At 41.3% G+C, this 14,750-nt stretch overlaps 1 protein-coding gene and 1 long non-coding RNA gene across 4 annotated transcripts; both read right to left on the reverse strand.

Moving 5' to 3' along the window:
- Positions 1-1,005: 1,005 nt before the first annotated feature.
- LOC131237958 (eugenol synthase 2-like) lies at positions 1,006-9,173 on the reverse strand. 3 transcript variants are annotated; one of them, XM_058236077.1, is made up of 6 exons: positions 8,862-9,173; positions 8,629-8,763; positions 3,142-3,175; positions 2,798-2,986; positions 1,891-2,094; positions 1,006-1,354 (listed from the first exon to the last, which is right to left on the reverse strand). In XM_058236077.1, exons 1-6 carry the CDS (start codon positions 9,042-9,044, stop codon positions 1,194-1,196), a joined length of 906 nt encoding a protein of 301 aa, XP_058092060.1. In that variant the 5' UTR covers positions 9,045-9,173; the 3' UTR covers positions 1,006-1,193. The 3 variants fall into 3 exon arrangements, with proteins under 3 accessions (XP_058092060.1, XP_058092061.1, XP_058092059.1); XM_058236078.1 differs by lacking the exon at positions 3,142-3,175 and having other exon boundaries at positions 1,891-2,076; positions 2,798-3,035; positions 8,862-9,171; XM_058236076.1 differs by lacking the exon at positions 3,142-3,175 and having other exon boundaries at positions 2,798-3,035; positions 8,862-9,171.
- Positions 4,762-8,610, reverse strand: LOC131237959 (uncharacterized). Its single transcript, XR_009167465.1, has 2 exons — positions 6,747-8,610; positions 4,762-5,534 (listed from the first exon to the last, which is right to left on the reverse strand). It is a non-coding gene; the product is annotated as an uncharacterized LOC131237959 (long non-coding RNA).
- Positions 9,174-14,750: the final 5,577 nt, after the last annotated feature.

Below are 14,750 nucleotides of genomic sequence, written 5' to 3' on the forward strand. Positions count from 1 at the left end.
GTTTATTCCCAGGAGAAAGGTCTATGAGTTCTCGGGTGTTGTTCGATATGATCTAATCATCTTCTAACAAGAAAGTGAAAAACTCGTCTCCTACGTTAGCCTCTTTTTGAGCTCTCGTGCTCCTTTTAGGTTCTGGTTCTACTTCACTATTTGTATTTATGCTTCTACTAGTTAAAGTAATATTAGACCCAGTAATTTTATTTTATTTATTTTTTATTATTATTTATTCTTACATATCTAGTCTTCATAAGATAGACATTTTTTAGAAATTCTTCATCTCTAGCTTATATAATAGTGTTTGGATTTACAAGATTATCATTGGGTGGGCAATCTCAACATGTAGATGCTGCATCTAGAAGCCATCGCTATATGATCATCAGGTGGGCCACACCTGAGAGGATAAGATAAACTGACTAGTGGCTCAAATGTCTGTATCCAGCCTACCTACTGATCGTATTGGCCTCTTTAGCATCTATGGTGATGATTGCCTAATGACACACTGCAGTTTTACATCCATGACTGGCTCCAGATATGAGGCAAGAGTGTAACTAGCAGTTCTCATAACAGGATATGTACATTACCTATGAGCCTCGAGTTCTTAAGAGTGGTGCCAGATGGTTCACTGATCCAGACTAGTGATTTGGTGGGGCCCACTGTTGAAAGGGAATTGCACAAGTATCCCTCTTCAACAGAACAACCCTCTGATCACTAGCACGCAAACAGACGGTTAAGAAGAAAATATAGCAATAATCCACACTCAATGGCAATCAGCTAAAGGTTGTATGCATCTATCCTCCAACTGGGGAGAGTATCGGGGAGTCCCCTTTCCACCACGGGTCCCATCAGATCAATAGTTTGGATAAACGCACCATGGGCACCACTTGTACGAACCCAAGGTTCAAGTATCACATAATTCTAATTCCTCTTGAATTATAACCATGAAGGCTCTAATTCATATCCCTCACATGCATCTCAGCTTCTTTTAACACTGACCACCAGAATAGGTAAAATCAAAATAGTTAATAGTTCTTGATGACTGGATATAACAACTACATTTTACTCACATCATATGCTCTGCTGGAACTTCAAAAAGGAACAATAAGCATTTGAACTCAAATCTCCCTCGCTCCAAAAGCACACCCTGAATACTTATTAAGTGAAAGCAGTAAGCTTGATATAGAGACGGATATTACTCAGATGAACTGATCCAGGTACTCCTCTACGGTGGTGTACTTGACATCGGGATAGAGCTGTGATGCCTCCACGCCGAAGGATGGTTTGATCTCAAAGTTGGTGTGGTCTCCCTTCACGAACACTGAGTGTCCGATCGCCATGTTCAAAGGAATTGGAGACTCTGTGATGAAGAAGAATGGAGATCAGTCAAAGTAGGCTCCCTATCTCCACGAAATGCTGGAGTATGGCAAGAATGTAAATTGCAGTACCACAGGCTATAGCTGTCTTAGATGCACTATCAAAGTAAATTGCAATTAAAATTATAATATAAGAGGAAATAACCAACATTCAAGTTTCTCATCTACAATAACACCAAGGGTGTGGGTCCCAAATTGCAATTACGTTACTTTCAAGTTCAACTATAAAAAACTTAATTGTAATTTTGGGGTTACTTCTGCATTTCAAATGCTAGGAACATCATTTAGTTATTTGTGATTTTCTCTTTGGTAAAAACAGTGTCCGCAATTCAATTCTCTTGTGCATCCAAATGCAACCTACAGGTTGGCTGGGCTGAACTACCAATGCTTTTCATCATTGGTTCCTGTTATTCCTTCATTAACTCAAATGAATTGAACTCGGCAATCAAAAGAAAGATTTTCAGATTGATATTTGACAGTATCATCTCAAATTCTAAATACTAGTGGAGTCCTTACTGACCTTGGATATTCTTGAGTAGTTGCTCCTCTGGAACATAAATCCTTTCAAGGGTCTTTCCGATCTTCTTCTCCCATAGGGAAACAACATCATTGAAGGAGTAGATATTAGCAGGGGGTCTTAGATAGAGGATCTTGTTCAAGGTTCTAGGGTCATCCACAGCTTTGATGGTAAATGTGCCAATGTCTTCTTCATTGACAAAAATCGCTGCAAATGGAAAGGCGGTGGTGATCTATTAGAAAAGAGACCAGCATACATCAAGGCAAGCTAGGCAATTTCGCATTCAGTATTACTGGTTATATGCTACTCCTTTGTATTGGTATTTGCAAATTAAGCACATATTAAGCAGCCTTTGGAGGTTAGTATATTTTCATGCAACATAATGTCCATGGTGCTCAATTTGGTTCTTTGGCATATTGAGCTCATTTGCCATTTCAAGCTGGTTTGATGAAGACAAACCAGCTTGAGGCACAGCTGGGATTTCCCAAAAAATCATAGGAAGGAAACACCGCCTACTGGCATCCAAATGACACACAATAGGATTTGTGCACTTCTCAACATGCAACCTTAGGCACAATACGTAACTCAAAGGACTGTTCTAAGGTGGCCATATTGAATTACAGATTCAATGCCATTTTCAAGTTATACATGTACATATCCTATGTATAAGTATGATTTTAAAAAAAGGTACAAGTATGCATGAATGCAAATGTGAATGTAACTGATGTAACTTTGACCCAGACACAAGTTAGTGTTGGATGTGGTGACAGTGAAAAAGCTGAGAGGTGGCACTGGAGAGTTAGACGGGATGATAGACGAGTTCAATTCAATTCATGTTTGCAGATACTACTTGTGCATAAAAGACTATTTTAAGACGGGCATGGGGTGGTTGTGAGCTCGTGTTGCTTGCCTTTGGGGTTCCCATCCCCTAAGCTAACAACCTTGTCCCTGGGGGGAGATGTGGCTCCCGCCTGTCCCAACGACGGGAGGAAATATGCAGCAAAGCAGTTGGTGGAGACGTATGTGTATGGTATCCCTTCAGCCTCAACAGCCCGCCGGATCCGAGCCTTGGTTGCGAATGCACTCTTTGCCGGCTCAACTGCATGGACGCAATCCACATCATTTCCAAACTCAGATGGAAAGAATCTCTACAACACACACCCGGGTCTCAGCTGTATCAAGCATGTAATTCAAAATACAACTGTTTGAAGATCATCTAGCTGCTAGGGCATGGCTGAAAACACTAACTGAAACCTTGAGATGTCACCAACCAATTGACCAACAGTGTCTGTACATGCAATAGTAAAACCATTAATGTCCCTCACCATAACTAAATGCAATTGTTTTTTCTCCCTTTATCAATTCAACAAGCTGTTGGTTAGCAAGCTACAGTCATATTTAAAACAGGGATATGATTTGGTAGCACATGACGATAGTGAAAAATTGCTGTCTTTTCTTTTTTCACTCATCTAGACTTTATGATTGTGTTCCATTGACTTAAAACGAGGCGTGCAGATAAGCAAAATTTTCTTTGTCCTCCCTTTTACTATCGTGGCCGTGTGAGCAAGTCAAGTCAGAGTTTAATTATCATAACCCATATCCAATCTTAGTAAGACAATAATAAGATTCAACTGTGGCAGATTTTCACCAATTCAAAATAGGGTTCTCTTGTGAATGAAATAACACTATCTTATTTGAGAGAAAAATGTTTTCAGCATAGATCATGGTTTTTACAGACAGCATTAAAACAACCAATATATTGGGTTGGTATCGCTCGTAAGGAACCCAATGTGGGCCTGCAATATGAACCATTATGGTCACCAGTGCGCCAAAATATTATGTTATAATGGCCCACATATTTGTCCATTACCTAATGCAGGGGCATTTTCACACCGAGCCCGAGTGGGGTGGCTTGTGGGATGCGGGGGCACGCTTGGGGTGGGCAGCCTGTGTGAGGCGTTACCCATGTGATTTGGTGCCCACGAGGGGGGTTCGCCCGAGGTCCTAACCCATGAGATGTGGGGCCTGCGCTATGAGATAAAGGGATTGATTTGCCATGCTCTAACAGTTCGAGCTTTTAGAGCAAGTGGTTAATTGTCCTGCATCAAATTGGTATCGAAGCGGGAGGTCTCATGTTTGAGACTCCCCATCGGGGGTGATTAATGCAGGGGCATTTTTACACTGGGCTCGAGTGGGGTGCCCTATGGGATGCAGGAGCACACTCGGGGTGAGTGGCCCGTGTGAGGCGGGTGGCTCGCGTGAGGCAATACCTATGTGATTTGGGGCCCATAAGGGGGGTTCGTCCGAGGTCCTAACCCATGAGATGTGGGGCCTGAGCTATGAGATAAAGGGATTGATTCGCCATGCTCTAACAGTTCGAGCTTTAAGAGCAAGTGGTTAATTGTCCTGCATCATTACCGTTACGACATACATATCACATTAGGTAATTAAGCTAGCCATTGTTTACAAGCTTGGAAGTCAATTTGGATCAATGTAAGAAGGAGCTATCCCATATGACTCGAGTCAAGTCGGTATATGAATCAGCCAATTTCTCCTAAACGCGTTTGAGTTTGCACTAACTCAGCATATTGACTGAGTTTCATAAAGTGATGAAGTTGGCAAAAAATTACAATGCAAGGATGTGAATCCCTCTCACTAAAAACACACCACTAAAACAACGCGTATGTTATCTACGAAGGCGGCGGCAGAAGCAGCAGTAGTAATAATAATAATAATATTATCATTATTATGATGATGATGAATACCCACTATATGGATGTTTTATGGTCTAAAAAACATAGAGAACATCTTACTCAAAAGTCATAATATCAATGACAAGCAATGGATGGTTGACAAGTAGTTCAGCTAGAACGAAGCACCAACCCACATTTACTTGTTGAACTTTGCAAACATTCAGAGAGTGAGATTGTTCTACAATTTCTTTTATATTGTTTCACTTCCAGGCGATAATGCCAAATACCAATGGTCTCAAATGCCTCAGAAAAGGTACCATTTGTAACGTAGAGATGCTTTAGATGGGTGGGTTCCCATCTCGAGCTCAGCTGGTGATTTCTCAAATCTCTCCTCAAAAATACAAGAGAAAACTGTAAGGAACTGGAGAAATTATGAATTCTGATGCATTAAAATGTGAGTAGTGTCCTGATGCACTAGTTTATGAAGTAGTAGACTTGGTGGATGATCCAGATCACTGATCTGATAAAACAGCATCATGGATGGGGCAACCCACAAAGAGCTCCTAGGTTGGAAGATCCAAGCCCTTCTATGAGCAGCCAAAAAATGAACAGTTACGGAGAATATACAACAACAGTCTAGACAAATGGAAAAACAGCGTCAGTATCTTAAAATTGGGAAGAATATAGGTCAAACCCCATCCATGGAGGGTGCATACCATCAACCATCTAGATCTATGAACAATGGACTCCATTTTTCCAAAACGGATGCATTGAGACAATTCATGTTCTGATGCACAAAGACCCTATAAGTTCTGAAGTAATTATGTCTTAATCCACCATTCATCAAACCTACCATATCTTTTATGAGGATCTTGATCTTTAAATATTTTATTTAAAGTTCTATTTTTCCTCTCTTAAAATAGTATAACAAAGCTTCACCCTTTTATAAAAGACCTTTTGATGCAGGACATGGAAAATTAAATATGATATGCAAGATTTCAGGCTTAGATCCTACCAATTCAGAAACAATCACACAAATTCCACGTCTCACATGAAAATCCAAACATACAATTAAAAAGGGGAATCTATGCGGGTCCAAGCCGACACAGGCTAGGACTGGACCAATAAAAATTATAAACCAAACGATGTCAAAGGAAAATAAAATCAACTACTCATACATAAAAAATCAGTCCCTAATCTAAGAGATTCCCTAATTTCAATTCAAGGAACCCTAAGGTGATAAAAAATGGGCAAATCAATTAGGGATCATGTAATCTAAAGTTAGGATTCATGAAAAGCGGCTATGAGAGGATAAAAACCTGAGCCAAAAGATAATGTCGCGTGTGGACAGCAACAATGGCCCAGACGGACGTGCGTGTGATCCCGGCCGCACGTGTGTGAGGCCAACTATTCAGAAAAAGGCCACCTTGGCCCTGGTCGGCCAGGGATGGACTCCAAAAATCTCAAATCTCAGCTCGATCCGATGTACGATTTGTGCGTGGTGCTCCGCCGAAGTTTCAACTCGCCTGCGGGGCGAAATCTAGAAACCTGCTATAATGAAGAAATCTGATGCAACAAAAGGACAAATTCGAAGTACGGATGGTGAGGGAATATGGAAAAAAAAAAGATGATGGAAGATGGGGGTGAATTGGGATCGATGTGGCTTCGCACCACGGTAGTTAGCCCTTCGAAAAGGGAGGGCTTCGCACCCACTTTTGAATTCTTCCACAACTCACGAAGAGAGCAGAAAAATAAAGCAGGAATTTTTTATTAAATTCAATGAACGAAAAGAACTACAAGGGGTGCCTATTTATAGGGAGAACCCTATACCCAAAAACTCGCACCATGTGCGACACCTATTACTTGGCGATGAAGTAAATTAAAATAAAAACCAAACAAGGAAATCTAAAGTGTTCAAGATGTTCTAAATAATAACAATAAGCAAAACGTAAAATATAAAACCAATCCGACGAGTGGGTCACGGTCATGAGATCCCATGGTGGGCTTTTCTTGACTATCGGGCCACTTTTTTAAACCAAAACTTGACTTCTAACTAAGAGGCCCTCCCTGGACGTCGTCATCGAGCCAAATCGATGGTGGGGTCCTCCTTCTATGTACGTACATGTGTAGGGGGGGCGGCGTGAGTGCGCGTGATGTCCCCATCACCTTCATTTAATACTTTATTGTTTTTGGTCCTTGATAGAGTGGGTGGATGGGGGCACGTGTATAGGTGTGTGCATGGCAGGGACTGTGGAATGATCTGCTGCTGTAAGAGAACTACAAGTTACAGTACTACTTGTATCGGAATACTGCATGCATACATGTATTATAGGAGAAATGATCCGCTGCTCTTAGAGAACTACAAGTTATAGCACTCCTACTTGTATTGGAATAGTGAGAATCCAATGGATTGACCTGAGCTCTCCATCAGGTGCAGCACATAGCAGCCAATGTCTCATAGTATCTCGAAATCAGGCCCTTGCTGTTATGATGCAAAACATTGGAACTTGCCCAAATTTTCATGGACATTGTTGCCAAAGGCAAAATGCATATTTTGTATGGCTTGCGAGCCTATCCTATTCTTTTTTTGCTTTACTCAAGGAATCTGGCAGGTCCTGTATGTTTTATTGTTGAGAACAGTTCTCTACTACGTTTGTAAAAATAAGCTTATTCGACAACATGGTGTGTGGGGCCTACCTTGATGTGTGCATGACATTTAATCAGTTCATCACGTGTGTCCACTCATGCTCTCCTTGGAGGTGGAAAAAAAAAATGTGATGATCCAAAACTCAGGTGGGCCACACCATGTAAAATCACGAGTAAAACTCCAAAATCACATGGTGTTGCCCACTTGAGTTTTGGAATGGCCTGAACCTTGGGGTATCCGTGTCCATTCATGCTAGTGGATCTTCTAAATGGATTGGACGGCATATGCAAAACATGATGGGCCCCACATTCAATCTGGAAGGCTTTAATTGTGGGCCTTCACATCCCAAATGTTTCCAGTGGCATGTAACCCACCTGTGTGTTGGATTGGGTTGATTCTTGGGACATGGGGTGAACTTGAAGGGATGCACCTTATGGACTGTTTGGATGCGAGAACGATATCACTCACCATGTCATATAATGAGCTTATTCTACAAGTTGTTGGGTAGCTTTTGTATTGAATTTAAATCAATAAATCTGTTAGGGGTTCTGTTTCTGCCATGCCAATCCCAACTTACTGTCAATGAGAATAATACAAATATATCTCACCTAATGAAACCGACTCTGTCAAGCGATGGTATTTTATTGTAGCATAGGCCATGAGCCCCACAAAGGGGCAGGATTGATTGAATGGGTAAAGGGGCCATCCAGGGCAGATCCCGGCGGTTCATCAGGTGGTGACCTCCTTGAACATACCTGAGCCCAAAAATCAGGTCAGTCCACCCATCCCTTAGGCCACTTTTTTTAAAGGAAAAAAGACAGAAAAACTAAACAACAGTCCACGTTCAAAATGCATTTCAGCAGATGACATGATGAGTGGGCCGGCCTGATTTTTGGGTCAGGAAATGCTCACGACAACCAATGAATGTATCAGGTGCATGGAAGGGCCTCTTCTCCATTTCACTCCTGTCGAATCCCATTCCAATTTCCAACCCCCCTGTGGCAGAGGCAGACATTGCGCCGTACCCAAGATGGAATTACAAAAAAATTCCACTGGAGTGTATGTGATCATCTCTCAAAATTCAAGTTATGGGTCTTATGGTATTATCAATGCCCTTGGGAACCACTTTCTCACGTTCAATGTAATACTCCTCCCACTACCTTACCTTTTTAACTTTATTTCTTTTTTTCTTCATGATTTTCATAATTTAGGGTGCTTTTGGTTGTACCAAATATCATGAATTTCATGACATTCCATGTTCAGTCAGTCCAATTTGGTGCAAAATACCATGACATTTCACAAACAACGGTGCAACCAAACACACCCTGAAATACCCAAATTCATTAGAACATAGTCTAAAACTTTAGAGAGAAGTAGAGAGGGAGTAGGGTTTATGGTTACCTTAACATTTCCAGCTTCTTTAATGGCGGCGATGATCTTCGTCTGATCTGCCAGCTGCCCATGGCCCACTGTAGAAATGACAACATCTACCCCCTTTATCGCTTTCACCAGGCTCCCATGATCGTAAATATCTCCCTTAAACAGGTCAAATTTTTTTTTAAAAAAAATCTCATCCATCAACGAATATCTCAGCTAGAAATGGAAAATAGGGAGAGCTTGTAAAGGGCCCTTACGAAGACCAAAGTGACGCCATGGTTCTTGAAATTCTCGATGAGTTTAGCCTTCTCAAGATCGGAAACGGTGCTTTCTCTGATCAGAGCAAACGTGGGGTGCTCGGCTTTCGCGCTAGCTTCCACGACGAACTTTCCGATGTAACCAGTCCCACCGATGATGAGGATCTTGCTTTTCTCGGCCATTTAGAAGCTTTTCCGGCGAAGAAGGACCTGATAATTCGATTCAAGGATAGTGGAATACACCCAGATATATAGCTCAAGTGGTAGACTGAGTGAAAGATACCTCGTTTCAACACTGAGGTATTGGTATTGATTCTGCACTGGGGTGGCTAAACAAGTGGAATACGGCCACTCATTTATGACGGCGGAGATTTTTATCTGGTTAGGGATTTTTGCACGTGGCCGGAACCTGAAAACTCCGTACACGGATTGCCGGCGAAAGCCTGCGACGAGAAGGTAGGTGTGGGGCCGGGATGGATATAAAATGGGGAACGGATTGGCTACTCCCCCTACCACCAGCCAATACCACCATCCCCTTGGCTGGTGGTTGGTGCCCTGTGGGCCCCACCATGATGCATGTGCTTCATCCATCCCGTTCATCCATTTTTATAGATCATTTTAGGGCTTGATACAAAAAAAAAAAAGAATATAAATTTCAGGTGGACCACATCATACGAAAACAATAGTGATTAGATATCCACCATTAAAATCCTCCTAAGGCCCATTGTACTGTTTATTTGACATCCAATATGTTGATTAGGTCATACAGACCTAGATGAAGGGAGAAAACAAAGATCAGCTTCATCCAAAACTTTTATGGCCCCCAAAAAGTTTTTAATGGTGGGAATTCATTTAACACTGTTTCCTGTAATGTGGTCCATTTGAGATTGGGATATACCTCATTTTTACTCTCATACAATAAAATGATCTAAAAAAATAGATGGACGGCATGGATGAAACACATATATCATGATGGGACACATAGAGCACCGACCACCAACCATTGGCAGGTGGCAGGTGAGCGGACAATCCATTTCCTAATGCCTACTTGCCTGCCACCACCCCGTTGCTGGGGAAACGCATGGGCACTCCCAGCAACCAGCTAATGGTTGGTGGTCGGTGCTCTGTGCGCCCATCATAATATATGTGTTTCATTCATTCCGTTCATTTATTTTTACGGATCATTTTATGGTATGAGACAAAAAATATGAGGCATATCCCAATCTCAAGTGGACCACATTATAGGAAATAATGCTGACTAAGCGCCAACCATTAAAAACCTTTTAGGGGCCATAAAAGTTTTAAATCAAGCTGATTTTTATTTTTTTCCCTTCGTCTAGGCGCATATGACCTAATCAAGAGATTGGATGTCAAACAAACAGTAGAGTAGGCCTTAGGAGGATTTTAATGTTCGATATCCAATCACTACTTGTGGTGTGGTCCACCTGAGATTTATATCCATCTCATATTTTGGATAAATCACTAAAATAATATGTAAAAATGGATTAAAGGAATAGATGAAACACATACATCATGGTGGGCCCACGGAGCACCGACAACCAGCCACCGGGCCGGTGGCAGGGGGAGTAGCCAATTCGTTTCCCTTGCTGGTGGTTGGTGCTACGTGGGCCCAACCATAATGTATGTGTTTCATCCATTTTTACAATCATTTTAGGGCTTGAACCCAAAAATTAGAATGATATAAATCTCAGATGGATATCCACCATTAAAATCCTCATAAGGCCCAGTGTACTGTTTATTTGACATCCAATCTGTTAATTAGTCATGAAGACCCAGGGAAAAAATAAAGATTAGCTTGATCCAAAACTTTTATGTCCCCAAAAAGTTTTAAAAACAAAGATCAGCTTGATCCAAAACTTTTATGTCCCCCAAAATGTTTTAATGGTCGATGTTCATTCAACACTGTTTCCTGTAATGTGGTCCACTTGAGATTGTGATATACCTCATATTTTATTTTATACCATAAAATGATATAGAAGAATAGATGGATGGCATGGATGAAACACTTACATCTTGATGGGGCGCACAGAGCACTAACCAGCAGCCATTGGCTGATGGCAGGGGGAGTAGCCAATCCGTTCCCATAAAATGCATGCTCTACAATGATCCGGCAAAACAAACGGACGGGATGGATATAGAATACATGCATTAAGGTGGCCCGCACCTAATCTGCTGCCATGGACGGAAATCCACCTGCTTTTGAACAAACTCGCATGCTTATTTCTGTCAGTCTTGACTGAAATATGATTATTTCTGTATTTCATCTTTAACAAGGTTTTAAGGGTGAGCAGCATTATCACACTGTTTCCATTGGTATTTAGTCTACTTTGATCTTTGGAAATGCTTCATGTCCTAAAATGAACTTGCAAAACATATGAATGGCCAGGATATAAAATATGTGGGCCCCACATGCCCAACACCACTAGCTGAAGGCGTTGGGCTCACCAGCTGATCTGCTTTTGTGTGTAAAAGGGTGCCCATCCAAGTGCCAATCCAAGTACTAATTTGGCAGCATATGTGAGATCCAAGCCAATCATAGATGCGTCCACACTCTGTATGGATGATCTTTGCCAAAACCGGCGGTCTGTCAACAAATTTTAAAATTAATGGACAAATAAATAAATCTAAAGGAAAATGTTCCTAACCCATTTTTTGATTCCTGATGTTGTGACCCCTTTGATGTATGGAGCAGTGGATTTATTTATTTATTAAGGGCATCTACACATGGGGTCGTTTTATGAACGGGATGGATCTCACACAAAAATGTAGCATGTGAGGCGGCATGCAGAGGGTCTCCCTCATACATGGGTGTGTTCGGTGGGATAGAAAAACCTCATTGCATGTCTGTCTTGGTTAACACAAGGGCCATGGGTGTTGATGTTTGTGAGAACAATTCCATCCGTTTTGCAGCTCATTTTATGACATGGAGACAAAAATATGCAGATTCCAACTAGTCATATGGGCTTACTTTCAACATTGGATTTGCCTTAGTTTTTGCCTTGCCCTCAAATAAGTTGGGAAAAAAGATGAATGAGGTGGATTTCCTACAAACATTAACGTGGGCCTCGTATATGGTTAGAGTTGGTCCCATGTCAACACGTAATTGTAGCATTGGCCAAAGTTGGTGGAGTGGGTCTCTCTCTCTCTCTCTCTCTCTCTCTATATATATATATATAGAGAGAGAGAGAGAGAGAGAGAGAGAGAGAGAGAGGGGCATGCTCACTCGTGCATGTGCACACCTTTGCACACGTGTCATGGGCATCTAATCTGAATGGTCCATGTGATGTGGCATCCCATGAAACCCTGATGGACCAATTTTCACATTGATCTAAAACTGTGGTGGTTTATAGGACCTTGTTAATAGATTCTACGGAAAATAAACACTATGAAAACATTAAGGTAACCCTATGAAGTTTTTAATCGTAGGGCCTTTAATCACCCTTGTTTCCTATAGTATGGTCCACTCGATAATTGGATCTACTCCATTTTTGGGATAATGCCCTAAAATAATTTGGAAAAATGGATGAATGGTGTTGATACAGAATACACACATTAAGCCCACGTCAAGGGTCGCACTGTCTTGGGTGAATATGGGGTCTCACCTAATCCACTCCCATTGATAGGGGTGTACACAAATCAAGCTAGCTCGGTTAGCTCGCTCGACTCGACTCGACTCGGATCGAATCTAGCGCGAATCGAACTCGGATCGAACCAGTTCGGTGACTTGGTTACTTTGCCATTGATGTTGCTCACCAAGTGTTTGATAAAATAACTCAACAAAGTGTGGCTAGTGGCAAGGAAGGTATGTACATGAAACAAATATCCTTTTTTCTCTTGGTTTTTATGTTGCTTAGGTATTTGATAAAATACCTGTAAAACCATTGCTTCTGTTTCACATATAGAGGGATTTTGCAAGGTGTAGTCCAGGTGTTTGTGAAAATGCCTCAATGGTGAACTCGGCTCGAACTTGGCCCGAGCTGCTGACTGAACCGAGCCGAGCTGGCCAATCAGGCTTGAGGACCGAGCCAAGCTAAGTTCGAGCTGAGGTCAACTAGTGGCCGAGCCAAGTCGAGCTGAGGCTAGCTCAACTTGGTTTGACTCGGTGTACACCCCTACCCATTGATGGTGCCAATAGGTCAGTGCTGGAAAAACTCTGTGGCTCACCATGATGCTTATCTACATTGTCCGTCCATTTTTCCAAACCATTTTACGGCATTAGCCCAGAAATAGAGCAGATCGGGAGCTCAAGTGGGCTATACAATAGGAAAAAGTAGCGATTTAATGCCCACCATTAAAAACTTCCTAATGCCTACTACAATATTGATTTTCATCCAACCTCTTGATAAGGTCTCACAGGTCTGGATGAAGGGAAAACACAAATATAAGCTTGATCCAAAACTTTTGCGGCCCCAAAAAAGTTTTTAGTAGTTGCATTCAATCATCATTTTTTTTTAATGGTCCAATTCCCCTGATATTTGGATTTGCCTCATTTTTGTTGGACATGGGCTTGCAGGGCCCACCATTCGCTGTTTAATCCAGGTTAGGATCAAGGTTTTTTTAAAAAAAAAAAAAAAAAAAAAACTAATATGTGATTCAGATGGGCCACACCAAAGGAAACCATTAGGATAGATGTCTAACATTCATTTTTACAAGGCCCACGATAACGACTATAATAAATCCACTCCAATCGTTGGATTCCACAAAACAATTAGGCCGAGAATCAAGACAATCCCTAAGCCTATAATTAGGCCAGCAACTCGTGGTCAAATTGAATTTTCTAAAACAAAACAAGAGCCAACATAGTTGATGGTTTTTCAGAGTATAATTTCTTTCTTTGCCCGGTGGAAAGAGGTTTTACGTGTTTCTCCCCACCAATGGTAATTTCAGCTTTTCAACTTCCATTCATACAGCCAGGTGAATGTTTTGTAAAATATGAAGAGTCAAAGCATGTTACAGGAATACATATAGTTCCTAAAAATTTCGGTTAAAAACCCCTCTATGTTTATTTTACATTTACCACAGTAATTGGTGGTAAATGAATAATAAATATTTCTCAAAACTATCTGGAAGAGATGTAAATATAGAGTAATTATGATTTCAAGAAGCATAGGACAGAGCTGCCCATGTAAAATATGTGGGTCCCACCGTTATGTATGTGATTGATCACTGCCATCCATTTGTTTTTTACCAACTCATCATAGGGCATGAACCCTAGTCCTTCCTATTAGAGGATAGCAAGCAGTAAGAAGCCAGTCGAGGCAGCCTTTTTTGTTGGATCTATTTGTTCACTTTCAATTTATCATCCATTTACAGGTTATAGTTGGAAGGCCGGGATCTCCAATCTATTGGCATCTTGACAATGGCTCCTTAATTGAACAGTCCAAAAATTGCAGGAATCATATGGTTTGGCCCAATAACCAGGTTGGCATAAATGCCCGGGCCACCAAGGTATGAAGTGGAAGTGGGGCAGGGTGAACAGCTTAAAGGGTGAAGCATCGACCATAGAGCCCACCTCAATGTATTTGTTGTATATTCATGTTGTCCAACTGTTTTGCTGGCTCATTTTAAAGCATTGTCCCAGGAATAAAGCATAGCCAAATATCAGGTGAACTACACCTTAGGTAATCATTTCAAGGCATTGTCCCAAAAATAAAGCATATCCAAATATCAGGTGAACTACACCTTAGGAAAACAGTACCATTAGAACTTTTTGTGGCCTTTGTCATTCAACCTGTTGATAACATTACAAAGACATGGATGAAGGGAAAACACAAAGAGCAGCTTGATCTAAAACTTCTGTGGCCATACGAAGATTTTAATGGTGGAAATTCAATTCATACTGTGTGGTCCAACTAAGATTTCGATCTA

The sequence above is a fragment of the Magnolia sinica genome, chromosome 2 (assembly GCF_029962835.1).
Source record: "Magnolia sinica isolate HGM2019 chromosome 2, MsV1, whole genome shotgun sequence".
NCBI classification, from domain to species: domain Eukaryota; kingdom Viridiplantae; phylum Streptophyta; class Magnoliopsida; order Magnoliales; family Magnoliaceae; genus Magnolia; species Magnolia sinica.